The following is a 16,935-nucleotide window of genomic DNA, read 5'->3' on the forward strand; positions in this document are numbered from 1 at the left end:
ATGATCTAAGAGAATCACTCCAAGGTCTAAACTGAGAACTCACCTAATTTCCCCATCTGTCTCAGGTTGTTTATTGGTTTAAGGTGAAGTAAGTTGTTTACTGAAAATGTTCTGTATTGCTTAGCTTGGCTTTTGACTGTGTTTTGCTGTCATTTCAATATTGTATAGACATATATATATTATATTACATGCAAAAAACTATGTTAAAAGCATTAAGGTTGCCAAGTCAAGCACTCAAAAGTTAGGAAATATGACAGAAATAAGGTTCCCTGTGCAACATTAATGTGACCTTTTTGTGCATATAGTTTATGATATAGTCTTTAATTTTATGATCACATACTATTTTTTCCACAGGACCTGTGTCTCATTCAGGGCACAGGATGAATCTTTTAACAAAGTTTTGTGTGGGTAATTTCCGAAGTTTAAAAAAAAAAAATTGAAAAAACAGAAATTCCACCATTTGACATTATCAGGGTTAGAACCTTTAGATCAGGGGTAGGCAACCTATGGCACGTGTGCTGAAGGCGGCACGCAAGCTGATTTTCAGTGGCACTCACACTGCCTGGTTCCTGGCCACCGGTCCGGGGGGCTCTGCATTTTAATTTAATTTTAAATGAAGCTTCTTAAACATTTTAAAAACCTTATTTACTTTACAAACAACAACAGTTTAGTTATATATTATAGACTTATAGAAAGAGACCTTCTAAAAACGTTAAAATGTATTACTGGCACACAAAACCTTAAATTAGAGTGAATAAATGAAGACTCGGCACACCACTTCTGCAAGGTTGCCGACCCCTGCTTTAGATCACTGCACAGACCTCTGCCACTTGAGATAACTGAGACATTTGGTGACATCAGAGGAATGATGAGGCTCCCCGGCTCTGGAGGGGAGTTTTATTCTAGGGGGCATTCCCCACAAGGTTGACCCATTCAGTCTCCTACAAACTGTCCCTGTCCTTTCTCTTCTCCACCCAACTCTTTGTCCCAGTCCCATTCTCCTCACTTAGTCAGCCCCAGTACTCAATCTTCTATCCCAGTCCCAGTCCCTTTGCCCAATAAATCCTAGTCTCATCAGTCCAGACTCCCCCACTCTCATTCCTCCCCCAGCTCCTTGGTCTATCTGGTTTAATATCCATTCCCCAACACAGTGGGACATTGTTCTGATGCTTCAGAGGTAAGTGCAAAAACCCTGCCACAATGGACAGTTATGCAATAATATGTGCAAAGGGGAAGTTATTCCTAGCTGCAGCCAGGCAGAGGTTGGTTTATGGCAAAGATTACTTGAGTACTTTGTGGGGTACAGTGTTGTGAAGAAAATAATCTTTCCTTTGCTTTTAATTTCTAGTACTTTCTCAAATATTATCAGTAAAACACACCATGTGTAATTCAGTTTTTAAACTAAAAAATGTATGAAGTGGCACCAAGCTGCTTGCAAAGATCAGAGATTTTTTTTAAAATATGGTAGCTTGCATTTTAAAATATTATTTCACAACAGTTAACATTCAAAACTGAAAGCAAGTGTGCAGCATACAACAACACTAAGTGGTCTCAGAAGTTAAAAACCTTATGGCAAACCGATAACAGGCAGAGAAAAAGTGCAGTTATAACAGTTCTGTTGATGGATCTCCATTGTATTTATGGTACTGAAGTGAACTGCAAGTAGGAAACCTCTGGCATGAAGAACTGAAATGCCTTGCTCTTATATAGCACTTTTCATCAGCAGATCTCAAAGCGCTTTACAAAGGAGGTCAATATCTATTCCCATGTGACAAATGGGGAAACTGAGGCACAGACTTGCCCAAGATCACCCTGAAGGCCAGTGACGGAGCCAGGAATAGAACTCGTGTATACTGAGTCCCAATCCAGTGCCCTATCCATTAAGAGCAGACCTGAGTGGCAGACTCTAGTGCTAAAATCCTTCATTATGATTCAGGGTAATTACATCTGAGTCATGATGATGGTTGGGCCCATTTAGCTCCAACCAGAATATTAAGGGGGTGGGAGTCTTCTTTAAGGCCCACAGAAAACAAGGACAGGGAGACACTCTAGAAAGAGTTTACCTCAGGCAGAAAGCTTAGGTTGATGCCAATGTTGTATTCATTTTATTGTTTCTGAGTTACCAATAAACCCAAATCCCAGGAAGGGGGTGAGTCTGGACACTACCTGGGGGTCTGTGTACTGTGCCGGGGGTGGGGTAAAGACACAATCTGTTCACAGATTATAATGAAATTGGATTATCTCAATCAGTGGGTAGGGTCACAGTTTTCTTAGTTCTTTCAGTAAAATAAAACGTTTAATCCAATCAGAAGAGGTCATAGATGGGGCTATCCAGATTTTGTTGATTTGCCACGGCAAAGCTTTTCCTAATTTATCGGTCTGTGGTGGATGCTGCATTTTAAAAATAATGTGCAGGCCTTACAGATGTGGTCATGTAAGAGCAGCCTACAATATTGGGATTAAATTCCTATTTGTTAGACATTCCAAAAATTTTAAGAGCAGACTGGACCCTTTTGACCATCTAGTCTGACCACCTGCATAACACAAGCCATAGGATTTGACCCAGTGATGCCCACATATTCCAATAACTTGCACATGGACTAGAGCCTATCTTTTAGAAAGGCATCCAGTGTTAATTTAAAGATTCCCAAGTGATGGAGAATCTACATCACTGCACAGCCAATATGGTATTTTTTAAATGAAGTTCAGTACAATGATAGCAAAGTAAAATCACTTTGATTCTACCTTAAATCCTCAGATTTTGAAAGAAAAATCCCCCACCCCCGCCAATGCTGTGTACATGGAGTAGTGTGGTTGCAAAATAGACCAGAAAACCCTAAGAATCAAACTGAATAAGCAAATATAGATTTAATTTCATTTTTAAGCCAATTTTGAAATCCCAATTAATATACTTTAAAATCAGGTCAGTATGTTTCGGAGTTTAGTTGGGAATCCCATGTAGACATTATACCAATTGTCAAAATAAGCATTTTATTTAAAAGTTTAAGGCCACTTCCTAGTTTCAATCACTTTCCATCTAATGCAAGTGCCGAATTTTAAGTTCTTACCGTCCTCCAAAGACATCAAAGAGATGCTGCCACCGATTGTTAATTTTATTGAGTTTGTCGTCTATTTCTGCAACTCTGCTCTTGTTGCTAGTCTTGATCAGCTGATCACCCATTTGCTTCAAATGAAGTTTATTTTCACCAAACAGGTTTATTTCTTCCATGCAGTCCTGAAAAAATACATTCAAAATTTACTCACAGCAAATATTGAAAATCAATTTCTTGTTGAAATAACGTTTCTGGGTTTCTTTGTTGTGTGGGGTAGGGATGGGCTTGAAGTGGAATGACCCAGACTACTATAGAAACACCAGGGGAGTAGATCCTCAGTTGGTGTGAACTGGCAGAGCTCCACTGGGGAAAATGGAACTACATCACTTTACACTAGCCGAGGATCCAACCTATTATTTTTTTACCATACAACCAGAAAATAAATGAAACAGAGAAGGGTAGGGAAAACAAACCACAAAGGACTACATTAGATCTGGTGTTTTAATACATTAAAGTACTACATTGAAAACTTATTCTTCATGGAATAAAGTACCCATAATTAAGACACTATAAACAATAAGTGGCTTAAAGACCTGAAAGCTTTCAGATACATAACCCTAAGAATAGAAATGTAAATTTCTAATATTTTTGGGGTGTTTTTTTCTTTTAACTTAAATTTTCAATGAGTTACCTTGAAAGAACCTGAATTCAAGTTCAAAGGGCTCTTCCTTTGCTGGTATTCTTATACTCGGAGATCTGGGATTAGATACTGAGCCCCTTAAGCCATTAGGAAAGGACACTGGCAGCGGACTACTGTTCTATGTCTTTAAGACAGTGCTTTTTATATATTACTTAATCAAGTCCAGTACCACAGAAGGAAATCAGATTTGTTTTCCAACTTGATCTGTGGGTTTTGAGGTATTTTTTGGTTGTGGTGATGACCTCCTTTGTACTTAGTACCAAAACTACTGCACACCTCCGTATTCTGGGATCATCCCCCATTTACCTTCCAACTACCCCTTTCACCACAGCTGGCACTGGTGAGAAGAGGGGGAGCAATGAAGCACTACCAGGGCTCCATAGATTACCTACAAAGGATACTCCAAGATGAGGAGGCTCTAGCTTCACACCCTACAAATATCAAGCACAGGTCCCATATGTTACATCCTTCCCCAGTGTAAATGCAGTCTGCAGCTGCAGCACAATCAGGGGGGTGTTCTGTTCTGGTTTTGACTCTGAGATTGATCAGCAGTAGGGATAAAGACAAAGGACTTGGTATCAATGGAAATTAGGAACTAAATACCTTTGTCAATTGGGGCCTAAATGTTTAAACTTCTAAGCTTTACCCTGTCAATGCTGTTTGACATTCCTATTTTAGTATGGGCTTGTCTACAACAAATTCTTAGAATGCATGAAAAGCTGCTTTCCTGTTTACCTTTTGTAATTTGTCTATCGCATCTTCAATGCTAACATCCGCAGTCTGTAACACTTTGCTTTCCATCTCTACCAGCCATGTACATAGCTCCTTATTCTTTTCATCGAACACAATCCACGCATTGAGTCTGTCCTCTATCTCCTGCTTACGCAGAGACACCTATGGATAACAATACACGACAGCTGTCAACATCTCTGAAATCTCTCAGCAGGAAGCCAACGATTACAAATATAATCAAAAGCATGCATGGCTAAGATATATATTCATGTTTCTTTTTAACAATAGATTATTGCAGCAGACTTCATTATAAATGCAAAATTCTAAATTAATTAGCTGTTCCAATTTACAGGACCATTTATTAGAATTCTCCAGGTTTCCTTTTAAAGATGGTAACCAGAATGTTATAACATGAGGTTGGAACACCAGGAGTAAACACTGTCTAACAAACAGCAGATTCTCTCCATTAGAAAAGCTACTAAACTAGATGACGGCTTTATAAATGATGACATTTGTAACAATTCATATGCCATGCAGTGGAAATCTGACAATGCCAAACAAACAAGGAAAACAAAATATTCATTTCTACATACAAACATATATAAAATAGCTATATCTTACAGACACACACGTATATACACACAACACGTGTTCAGATACATCCCTGTAACAAGTTCCTATATTTCTGCAAGCACGACAAATTATGCAAATAAGATCCCATTTATTGTCCACCTTTGATCATCTCATTGGCATTCTTTCCATTTACCTCTCCTATTACGAGTGCCTGGATTCTACGCCCGATATAATTTTATAAACTGGTTGAAATTTGGGAGTAGCAATGAGGGAAAAGAAACATAAAAAGATCATTCATATCACGTGATACATTAGATAACCTCACACTATTCTGCTTTTGCCCTTTCAGTTCTGAGAACTTGGGTTCCATATGTTCCTCATGCACAACAAATTAAATGGGTAGGGAAATGTATTCCTAAATCTGCACTGCCTCTTCATTCACATTACATGGACTACACAGAAAGAGGGGGCTAGAAGTGTTATGGAAGGGGCATAGGGGAATGGCTTCCAAAACTCATAAGAACATAAGTATGGGCCTATTGTGTCAGACCAAAGGTCCATCTAGTCCAGTTTCCTGTCTTCCAACAGTGGCCAGTGCCAGGTGCCCCAGAGGGAACGAAGAGGTAATCATCAAGTGATCCATCCCCTGTTGCTCATTCCCAGCTTCTGGCAAACAGAGGCTAGGGACACCATTCCTGCCCATCCTGGCTAATAGCTATTGATGGACCTATCCTCCATGAATTTATCTAGTTCTTTTTTGAACCCTGTTATGATCTTGGCCTTCACAACATCCTCTGGCAAGGAGTTCCACAGGTTGACTGCGCTGTGTGAAGAATTTCCTTTTATTTGTTTCAAACCTGCTGCCTATTAATTTCATTTGGTGACCCCATAGTTCTTGTGTTATGAGAAGTAGTACACAACACTTCCTTATCTACTTTCTCTACACCAGTCATGATTTTATAGACCCCAATCATATCTCCCCTTAGCCGTCTCTTTTCCAAGCTTAAAAGCCCCAGTCTTATTAATCTCTCCTCATATGGAAGCCGTTCCATACCCCTAATAATTTTTGTTTCCCTTTTCTGAAACTTTTCCAATTTCAATATATTTTTTTTGAGATGGGGCGACCACATCTGCACACAGTATTTAAGATGTGGGCGTACCATGGATTTATATAGAAGCAGCATGATATTTTCTGTTCTATTATCTATCCCTTTCTTAATTATTCCCAGCATTCTCTTCGGTTTTTTGACTGCTGCTGCACATTGAGTGGATGTTTTCAGAGAACAATCCACAATGACTCCAAGATCTCTTTCTTGAGTGGTAGCAGCTAATTTAGACTCACATTAACTCACATTAAGAAGAACTCTACCAAAGAATCCAGAGACCCCAAGGATTTCTGCCCCAATCTGAAAGCTCTTCTGCATCCATGATATGCCTGCTCACTCTTCATGAACAACACCAGCAGAATGGGGATCACATGATGGCACCGGCTATCCTCTGCCACCTGCGCTGTCTCCCTGCTGATGAGGTAAGTTAACTCCATCCATGGGGGAAAGGAGGGAACAGCAATACTGACTGAAGCAGCATTAACTCCTGTAAGTGTTTCTGATTTCAATTCTGCCTGTTTAAGAGGGGCACATTTTGCATAGAATGGCTGTTCCTTGTTCTAGCTCCCCCATCACTCACAGAGCTCTTCCCACTAGAACTTCAGGTAGGAACTCTCCTGGGGAGTTTGCAGTGAAGGGGGGCCATTATGAACTAGCTGCCTTTCCCTTCTGTGCTTCCCTCCTAGAGAAGGGCCACTAGGATGATCAGAGGAATGGAAAACCTGTCGTATGAAAGGAGACTCGAGGAGCTCGGTTTGTTTACCCTAACCAAAAGAAGGCTGAGGGGGGATATGATTGCTCTCTTTAAATATATCAGAGGGATAAATACCAGGGAGGGAGAGGAATTATTTCAGCTCAGTACTAATGTGGACACGAGTACGAATGGATATAAACTGGCCGTGGGGAAGTTTAGGCTTGAAATTAGACGAAGGTTTCTAACCATCAGAGGGGTGAAATTTTGGAACAGCCTTCCGAGGGAAACAGTGGGGGCGAAAGACCTCTCTGGCTTTAAGATTAAGCTTGAGAAGTTTATGGAGGGAATGGTTTGATGGGATAACATGATTTTAGTCAATTAATCAACAGCATGCCATCGCTGGTAAATAATATCAATGGTCAATGAGGGCCTGACTGGAGAATCTTGCCTGCATGCTCGGGGTTCTACTGATCGCCATATTTGGGGTCGGGAAGGAATTTTCCTCCAGGGTAGATTGGCAGAGGCCCTGGAGGTTTTTCACCTTCCTCCGCAGCATGGGGCAGGGGTCGCTAGCTGGAGGATTCTCTGCGACTTTAAGTCCTTAAATCACAGGATTTGGGGACTTCAACAGCTGAGTCAAGGGAAAGGGGGTGGGTCAGCTTTTGTGGCCTGCATCATGCGGGAGGTCAGACTAGATGATCATACTGGTCCCTTCTGACCTTAAAGTCTATGAGTCTTTTCCCCCTTCTGTGGTTTTGTCCCCCTCTTTGCTCTGAGGTGGAACATGCACTATAGATCTAGATATCTGCACATACCATACATGTGTGTGTTGTAATAGACCAGGACCCTTATTGATATGAATTGTTAAATCCTTGACCTACATATACCTTGCAATGGCAGCGATGCAAATACTAATCCCCTTGATTGCATCTGCTCATTAACTGTTTGTCTGTTTACTTCCCTACCCTTTCCAGCATGAGCATCTGGCTGCCTCACTCTGGGATGTTCATGACAGCGGCAGGGTTTGACTTTTAAAGTCTTTCAGACCTCTCCATTTAAATGTCAATTGTTTTCAAACAATACATATCTTTCACTCTCCTGCTTTGACTCATCTCGCAAAAGGCATACAAAATGGAGGAGTCTATTAGTATGTTTGAAATTGAATTACAATGGCCAAAAGTTTACAGTTTGGATTAAGCTGTAGCTAGGCACATTGGCTTGATTTTCATTTTCAGAGCTCACTATCTGAGCTAATGGTGCTCAGCATCACTGCATAATCAGGCCTCTTATTTAGGTGTCTAAATATGAATATACAGAAGGTGCCCAAATCAGGCATCCAACTTGGAAAATATTGTGCCTACATGTTTTCAAGTCTAACATTCTCAGTGTTCAGACTGTGCTGTAGTAAGTAAAATAATGAACATATTTCATTGGATTAGCCATTCAGGCCTTGTCTACACTACATTATTAAATTGACCTGTGTCAGGTCAATGTACAGCCACCACAGTAATTACTGCGGTTTTTCATGTCCACACTACCTTCTTTTTGCTGGTGGTGTGTGTCCTTACCAGGAGTGCTTGCACCAACTTAAGTGGGGCAGTATGGGGCACTGATTGCCCGGGCTGTTGGCTCTGTGTGGAGCCCTGCTGCTGGGCGCCGACACCCCGGGCTGTTGGCTCTGCGTAGTGCCTCACAGCTGTGAGCTCCATGCAAAGCTGACAGGTGATGTAAGTAAAGCAATGTCTACACAGACACTATGGCGCCCTAACAACATCGACCTAAACACTACGCCTCTTGTGGAGGTGGAGTTATTAAGCTCGATATACTGGAGGACTTACATTGGTAGGAACAACGCTGTAGTGTAGACACTCATGCCTGGGCTGCACTAGTGGGGGGGTTCGAACTAAGATACGCAACTTCAGCTACGCTATTCGCTATTCGCGTAACTGAAGTCGAAGTATCTTAGTTCGACTTACCTGGCCGTCCTCACGGCAGCGAGTTGACTGCCACGGCTCCCCCGTCGACTCTGCTTACTCCTCCTGCCGAGGTGGAGTACGGGCGTTGATTAGCGGATCGATTTATCACATCCAGACGAGATGCAATAAATCAATCTCCGATACATCGACCACTACCCGCCGATCCAGCGGGTAGTATAGACGTACCCTTATAGAGTTAGGTCGACAATGTCGACCTAACTCTGTAGTGTAGACTTGGCTTCTGTTTAAGGCAAAATATTTCCCCACATCAAAGTTATTATGAAGGGTCTGACTGCAATCCTTATTCCACCAAAACTCCCATTGCACCCAAACTCCCTTTACCTGGGTAAGGTTTGGGCCCTAAATACTAAGAGAACTTTGTTTCTAGTTTTTTTTGTAATCTACAAAAAAGAGCTGTGTAATTTTATGACTATAAAGGGTTCCATTTGTTGCTAGCTTAGAACTATCTTCTTAAATCAAGAATCTTAAAATCTAGCATTTTGTTTCTTTATCCATTATCTTTCTCTATTAATACACATGGGTATTTTATGTATTTATTTTACACATCAATATATACCAATCTATAAATTCAGTGAGCCAAATTCATCCCTGATGTAACTCCATTGACTTCTGTGAATGAATTTGGTCCAGTAAATTTAAACGCAGTGCTAACTAAATGCAATAAAGCAATAGGCCACAAAAGATGGTAAATGTTGAACAGTAAACTGTGAAAAGTTTTGGAAATACATTATATTAAAGAAATGGCAAGTCCATTTTTAATATGTTTCAGTCCTTTTTACTAAACACACCTAAAAGCTAATTTATTTCTCAATTTCATGTATTAGCTTTCTTGGAGCTGTATTTTACATCAGCCTATGCAACATGCCATCACTTGTGAATTCAAAAGACAAAGTAGGTAGCAGGAACAGCAAAACAATTCCCCCCACTTTTTCCCTCCTTCACCTCAGGCGATTCCTCTGTTTAGCCTTAGCACTCTAGTTTGTGAGTTAGAACAAAGCCATCCATTTCACCCAACAGTTGCATTTCTTTCATGCACTCAATTGCTAAGAGTTTGCAAAACTGGAGCACTGTGTGTTACGGAAACAAAGAGAGCCCAGACTAACTTTATTCCACTATTGTTCAGCCACGCTGCTATAAAGAAACTGCATCGGCAAAGAATGCCACAAAAGAGACTCTACTAAAACATGTTTCTTTCTGCTGTTTAGACCCGGCAAGACGTTTCACCCTAAATGCATCAACAAAGAACAAGGACATGAGCAGTATATTCAACAGCTAAGTTACTTACTCGTAAGCAGAGTTCTTCCCATTTTCTGTGCAAATGCTCTACTTGCTCCTTCAGCAGCACCACATCTTCTGCAAGGATATAATGAGCCAAGTCTGCCTTCATATTATCAAGTTCTTTCACGTTCTGATTCCAGTCTGCAAGTGACTTCTCCAGTTCCTGCATTTGAACACAAGGAAAACAATCCTTTAGACTAAGCTCCTGTGTTTTTTCAAAACCTGTTGGTTTAATCCTCTGATTGGCCTGTGGGGGAGGGGAACACAGAAAAAGAGGAGGGGAAATTTACACATAGGCAGCCAAAAGGGTAACGCTGTGAAAGCCTTTGCTAGGATGCTTTTAGGTCACCCTCCCTTTCCTTTTCCTTCTATCTCTGCATCCTTTGTCTGGGGGAGGGTGGGAAGAGAAATGGTTAGTTGAAAAGATTAATCTCTCTTTAGCTTTATTAGAGGGTTCCCTCCAATGTTAGTTATTCTGAGCCTGATCCAGAGCCCATTAAAGTCAATGGCATAGCTCTTGTTGACTTTGTTAGTGCAGAAACAAGCCTCCTGTTACTCTACAAAATACTAAAATAGTCTCTACTAGATATCTAACACCCAACATCTTCTGATACACTGCCGCAGGGTTTGGTAGAGCGGCCAACTTTCTAATCGCATAAAACCGAACACCCTCGCTCACTTTCACTGGGCTGGGGCGGGGGTTGGGGTGCTAGAGGGGGTGAGGGCTCCAGCTAGGCGTGCGGGTTCTGGGGTTGGGTGCGGGAGGAGATGTGGGCTCTGGCTGGGGGTGTGGGCTCGGGGGTGAGGGATTTGGAGTGCAGGAGAGGGCTCAGGGTTGGGGCAGGGGGGTTGGGATGTGGGAGGGGGTTTTGGGTGTGGGCTCCGGCCAGGTGGCGCTGACCTCAGGTGGCTCCTCGTCAACAGCGCAGCGGGGCTAAGGCAGGGTCTCTGTCTGCACTGGCTCTGCGCGGATCCCAGAAGTGGTGGCTTGTCTGGCTCTTAGACACAGGGGGCTCTGTGTGCTGCCCGCAGGCACCGCCCCCACAGCTCCCCAGGCAGTTCCCGGCCAATGGGAGCTGTGCAGCTGGCGCTCAGGGCAAGGCCAGCACATGGAGCCTCCCTGACCCGCTGCCCCTGTACCTAGGAGCCGGACATGCCGACAGCTTCTGGGAGCTGCGCCGAGCCAGGACAGGCAGGGAGGCTGCCTTAGCTCCGCTGCGGACCGGACTTTTAAAAAAATATTAAAATTAAAAAAACAAGCAAACAAAAAACCCAACCCCCAGATCCATTTCTTTAGTTACCAGGAGATAATCTTTCCTGATGGCTTTTAAAAAGTGTTTTGTGTTAACGTTGTCATTGAAGTAGAGGAGTAATTGCACAACAAACTGCAGTAGGGAAATATCTGTGATGTAAAGATGAAGGAAAGTCACATTTTACAATAAAGAAAACTTGTCAAAAAACCTTCCTGGTTCTGCTAACAAGGAAAAATGCTCTGCCTCTAGGAGGGGTAAACTGGACCAAAAAAAAAAAAGCACAAAGGGAGCAAACAGCTTCTTCTACCCTCATAGTTCCTCTGCATGGGCTGGGGGAGGCTGTCTCTCCCCAAACAGCCCTGCTCACGCTCCACTCCTAAGTCCCTTCCTGCAGTTCCTTCCCGAGTCCCTCTCTTCCGTAGCCCAGGCTAGCTAGGGCTGTGGGAGGTAGGTGCCGCAATGACTCGGGGTGCTGGGACCGCGCTGCCCAGGGGGAAGGGGTGAGAAGGAGTGGAGTGGGGGCAGGGCCTGTGGCAGAGCCAGGGGTTGAGCAGCGAGCACTCCCCAGCACATTGGAAAGTTGGCACCTGTAGCTCCAGCCCCGGAGTCGGTGCCTATACAAGGAGCCGCATATTAACTTCTGAAGAGCCGCATGTGGCTCCGGAGCCACAGGTTGGCCACCCCTGTCCTAGCTCTTATATAGCGCTATTCATCTTTAGATCTCAAAGTGCTTTACAAAGGAGGTCATTATCCCCATTTTTTTTACAGGTGGGGAAACTGAGGCATAGGGAAGGAAGTGATTTGCCCAAGGTCACCCAGCAAGCCAGTGGCAGACCCAGGAATAGAACCCAGGTCTCTTGTGTGAGACCCGGTCCAGTGCTCTATGCATGAAAAGAAAGATCAAATGAAGAAACTGGGGTCCTTATTTGGTCCTTTTATACTTTCCCTTGTACCTAAGGGCTGCTTCTATACTGACACAATTTGACACTTGTTCTCCATTGCCAAAGCTCCATTGTTGGTATTCTTAGTGGTGGTAGCTGTACGCAGACAGGGTGCAGGCATTTTTAATAAACACTGTGTCAACACAAGTGTTTGAAAGCAGACTGTTCCTGCATATGAATGGAAGCCAGCTATCACAAAGAAGATCTCAGGGAGCTGATAGCGATACAAAGGTGTCTGACATCAGTAAACGTACTTGTTTCACAAAGAACAAGCAATTCACTTCATAAACATGGTGATAAAGCACAATGCCATGAAGCCAAATGCAAAATTACCAAAATGAGTCATGTACTGGAAATACTTTCCATGCCATTTAACTTTCATGGCAGGATATTGGCAGCAAAGGCTTAAACTGCTGCTGCCCCACTCTGGCTCTCCTTTACTTTTCTCTATTATTTTTAGCATGCCACAGGTGTGCAAGGGGGATAATAAGGTCCCTGCCTGGAGAATTTTACAGTCTATAGTAGACTGATAACACAATGAATAAAGACATCCAACCACATAGAGGGGAGTGAGGTGGAGTGACAGATGGGGAGAAGGGAATTTTAGCTTCTTATTTTAATGGGTTTGAATTTTTATTTATGTATTTATTTATTTGGCGAGGCAGGGGCAGTGATAAACCTGTGTCCCATCCAGGGCATAACAAGAAATGTCTTGCCAAATTAAAAAAATTCCAGCACTTGCAGAGATTAGGATGTTACCTCAGACATGGGGGAAGGGGCAGAGGCAATTTACCAGTAACACAGAAGAGGAGGTTACTCACCCTGTGCAGTAACTGACGTTCTTCGAGATGAGTGTCCCTGTGGGTGCTCCACTACAGGTGTTGGTGCGTCCCTGCGCCTTTGCCCGGAGATTTTTGCAGCAGTACTCATAGCGGCCACGCATGCTCAGAAGCTGCCCCCCGCTGTGAATCTAGGTTGATAGTACGCATGCGTGGCCGGTCTCCTCAGTTCCTTCTCTACAACGGAGGCCCCCCAACTCCGAAGTAGAGGGGAGGAGGGTGGGTAGTGGAGCACCCACAGGGACACTCATCTCGAAGAACGTCAGTTACTGCACAGGGTGAGTAACCTCCTCTTCTTCTTCGAGAGATGTCCCTGTGGGTGCTCCACTACAGGTGACTTAAAAGCCGTGTATCTTAAGGAGGTAGGGACTTCGGATCTGGTAGGAACGCCGTTGAAAGTACCGCCCTGCCCAAACGTATGTCAGATAGAGGGCCTTGAGTAAGGGCATAGTGTTTAACAAATGTGTGGTCAGAGGACCAGGTGGCTGCTTTACAAATATCAGCCAGGGGAACTTTGCGTAAGAACGCTACAGAGGCAGCCAGAGATCTAGTGGAGTGTGTTCTAATGCCGTCTGGAGGTGTAACCTTCTTCATCTGATAGCACAGCCGGATACACTGGGAAATCCAGTTCGAGAGTCTCTGGGTAGAAATAGGCGTGCCTTTGGAGCGCTCCGCAATAGAGACAAAAAGTCTGGAGGAAGTTCTAAAATGTTTGGTTCTATCCAAATAGAATGACAAGGCTCTGCGTACATCTAGTGTATGCATTGAGGTTTCGAATGAGTTTGCATGTGGTTTCGGAAAAAAAAGTCGGCAGGTGTATTGGTTCATTAATGTGGAATGACGAGTGTACCTTTGGAAGAAATTTGGGATGTAATCTGAGGGTAACCTTGTCTTTAAAGAATATCGTATATGGTGGGTGTGCCATAAGAGCTGCTATTTCTCCTGCCCGTCTGGCAGAGGTAATTGCCACTAGAAATGCTGTTTTCATCGAGAGGTGTAAAAGGGAGCACGTGGCTAGGGGTTCGAATGGTTGTTGAGTTAGGCAAGACAGTACCAGATGAAGGTCCCAAGGGGTGGTCGGTGGTTTAATGTGTGGGTATAAGGTTTGTAGTCCCTTGAGGAAACGCTTCGTGATAGCGTGAGCAAAGACAGACGTGTCATCAATTCTGTCGTGGAAAGTTGTAATAGCAGCTAAATGGACCCTGATGGAGCTGAAAGAAAGGCCGGATTGCTTAAGGCCCAATAGATAGTCAAGTATAATCGAAAGAGGTACCGAGGTGGAACAAAGGTGTTTAGCAGAACACCAATGTGTGAATCGTTTCCACTTTTGAAGATAGGTCATGCGAGTAGATTGCGTTCTGCTATGTAGGAGCACCTTCTGAACCTGTTCAGAGCAATCTAATTCGCTTTGGGAGAACCATGTAGGAACCAGGCCTTGAGGTGAAGCATGGACAGGTTGGAGTGGAGAACACGGCCGTGTTGTTGAGATAGAAGGTTTGGAATGAGCGGCAGTGAGATTGGTGGTTGGATTGACATTCTGGTGAGGAACGGAAACCACAGTTGTCTGGGCCACGATGGGGCAATGAGGATCACCTTGGCTCGGTCCGTTCGTATTTTTATCAGCACCCTGTTGAGAACTGGTATTGGGGGAAATGCATACAATAGGTCTCGGTGCCATGAGATCATGAATGCGTCCCCCAGGGAATGTTTGCCCAGTCCTGCTCTGGAGCAGAAATTGGGACATTTCTTGTTTTTTGTAGTTGTAAAGAGGTCTATTGTTGGGTAACCCCAAGTGTTGAATATGTCGTGAATGGTTTTCACGTCTATTTCCCACTCGTGGTCCCATGGGAAGCGTCTGCTTAGTTCGTCCGCTGTGGTGTTCATGATCCCGGGAAGATAGGCAGCTGATACCCGGACGTTGTTTGCAATGCACCAATTCCAGAGCTTCATAGCCTCTGTGCACAGCGAATGGGACCGAGCTCCTCCCTGCCTGTTTACGTAAAACATGCATGCAATGTTGTCTGTCATTATGCGTACGTGGTGATGCTTGATTAGTGGCAGGAAGTGACGGCACGCGTTGCGAATGGCTCGAAGTTCTAGGACATTTATGTGCAGGGAGGTCTCGGTTGGTGACCATAGCCCCTGTACTGTGTGGTGAGACAGATGTGCACCCCAACCTGTCATAGATGCATCGGTGGTCAGGGTGAGTGATGGAGCCTGCTGAAGAAACGGGACTCCAGAGCAGAGGTTGGAGTGAACGGTCCACCAATGTAGCGAATCTTTGACTGGAGCAGGTAGGGAGAGAGTCTTGTTTAGAGAGTGCATATTCGGTTTGTAGACCGTGGCCAGCCACGCTTGGAAGCACCTCATGTAGAGGCGTGCATTCTGGACGACAAAGGTGCATGAGGCCATGTGACCTAGTAGTTGTAGACAGTCTCGGGCAGTCACCCGTGGACTGTTGTGAATGATTGTGGCCAGTTGGTGTATGGAATTGAAGCGATCGGGTGGGAGAGATGCCAACCCCGTCCGGGAGTCTAGGTCTGCGCCTATGAACTGCAGGTGCTGGGTGGGGCGTAATGTGGATTTGTCTCTGTTTATTTGTAGGCCGAGAGATAGGAAACAATCGACTGTGAGCTGTGTGAACCGGAGAGCCTCGTCGAATGTTGAAGCTTTGAGGAGGCAATCGTCGAGGTAAGGGAATACTATGACCCCTTGTTTCCTGAGGTAGGCAGTGACTACAGCTAGAAGCTTGGAAAAGACACGGGGGGCTGTGGATAGTCCAAAGGGGAGTACCCTGTATTGGAAATGTGTCGAACCGAGGGTAAATCGAAGGAAGCGTCTGTGGGCCGGATGTATAGTGACATGGAAATAGGCATCTTGTAGGTCGAGGGCAGAAAACCAGTCGCCCTGCTCCAGAGCTGGGATTATGGTAGTGAGGGTAACCATCTTGAACTTTTGCTTTTTGACGAATTTGTTGAGCCGCCTGAGATCGAGGATTGGTCGCCATCCCCCATTTTTCTTTTCTGTTAAGAAATAATGGGAGTAAAAACCCTTCCCTCTGTGTCGTTCTGGCACGATTTCTACTGCTCCCAGATGAAGGAGATGTTGCACTTCTTGGAGGAGTAGCTGCTCGTGAGAAGGGTCCCTGAAGAGGGACGGGGAGGGTGGGTGGGTGGGAGGTAAGGAGAGGAAGGGGATAACGTATCCAATTGTAACTACCTCTAAGACCCACTTGTCGGAGGTAATATTCTTCCATTGATGGAAGAAAGGTCGTAGGCGGTGTCCAAAGATAGGTGTGTCGGCTGAAGTGGGGGCGTTGCTTTCTAAACCCTCAACCAAGACTTCAAATCTGCCTATTAGTTGGCGGGGGTTGAGGTGCCCCTGCAGAATTTGGACGACGTCGCTGGAATCTCGGTCTTTGACGTTGTTGTTGTTGTTGTTCCTGCGGTCTATGGGAGTGTTGTGTGAATGCGGGGTAACGTGGCCGGTGGTACGGTTGGTACCTATATTGTCGTCTTCTGGTCGTAGGTGTCTGGAGACCTAGAGACCGGAGGGTTGTCCTTGAGTCCTTCATTGAATGAAGCACGTCGTTCGTGGTAGAAGCAAAAAGTTTGTCCCCGTCGAAGGGAAGATCTACAATGGTGCTCTGAACTTCTCGAGGAAAAAAAGAGGAGGAGAGCCAAGAGCCCCGTCGCATGACTATTGCTGTAGCAGTCGATCTTGCTGCTGTGTTGGCTACATCGAGGGCAGCTTGGAGAGCGGTGCGTGA

General features: G+C 44.3%; 1 protein-coding gene across 17 annotated transcripts in view; it reads right to left on the reverse strand.

Moving 5' to 3' along the window:
* The window catches only part of SYNE2 (spectrin repeat containing nuclear envelope protein 2), a 284,849-nt gene that overhangs the window by 39,379 nt on the left and 228,535 nt on the right, over positions 1-16,935 (reverse strand). For all 17 annotated transcript variants that reach the window (XM_065593763.1, XM_065593775.1, XM_065593774.1 and 14 more), the window contains 3 exons: positions 10,141-10,296; positions 4,489-4,647; positions 3,069-3,235 (listed from right to left, as the gene is read on the reverse strand). In XM_065593763.1, the coding sequence (XP_065449835.1) occupies positions 3,069-3,235; positions 4,489-4,647; positions 10,141-10,296 (482 nt within the window). The remainder of the gene's footprint in view (positions 1-3,068; positions 3,236-4,488; positions 4,648-10,140; positions 10,297-16,935) is intronic.

The sequence above is a fragment of the Chrysemys picta genome, chromosome 4, assembly GCF_011386835.1.
Source record: "Chrysemys picta bellii isolate R12L10 chromosome 4, ASM1138683v2, whole genome shotgun sequence".
In the NCBI taxonomy this organism is placed as follows: domain Eukaryota; kingdom Metazoa; phylum Chordata; order Testudines; family Emydidae; genus Chrysemys; species Chrysemys picta.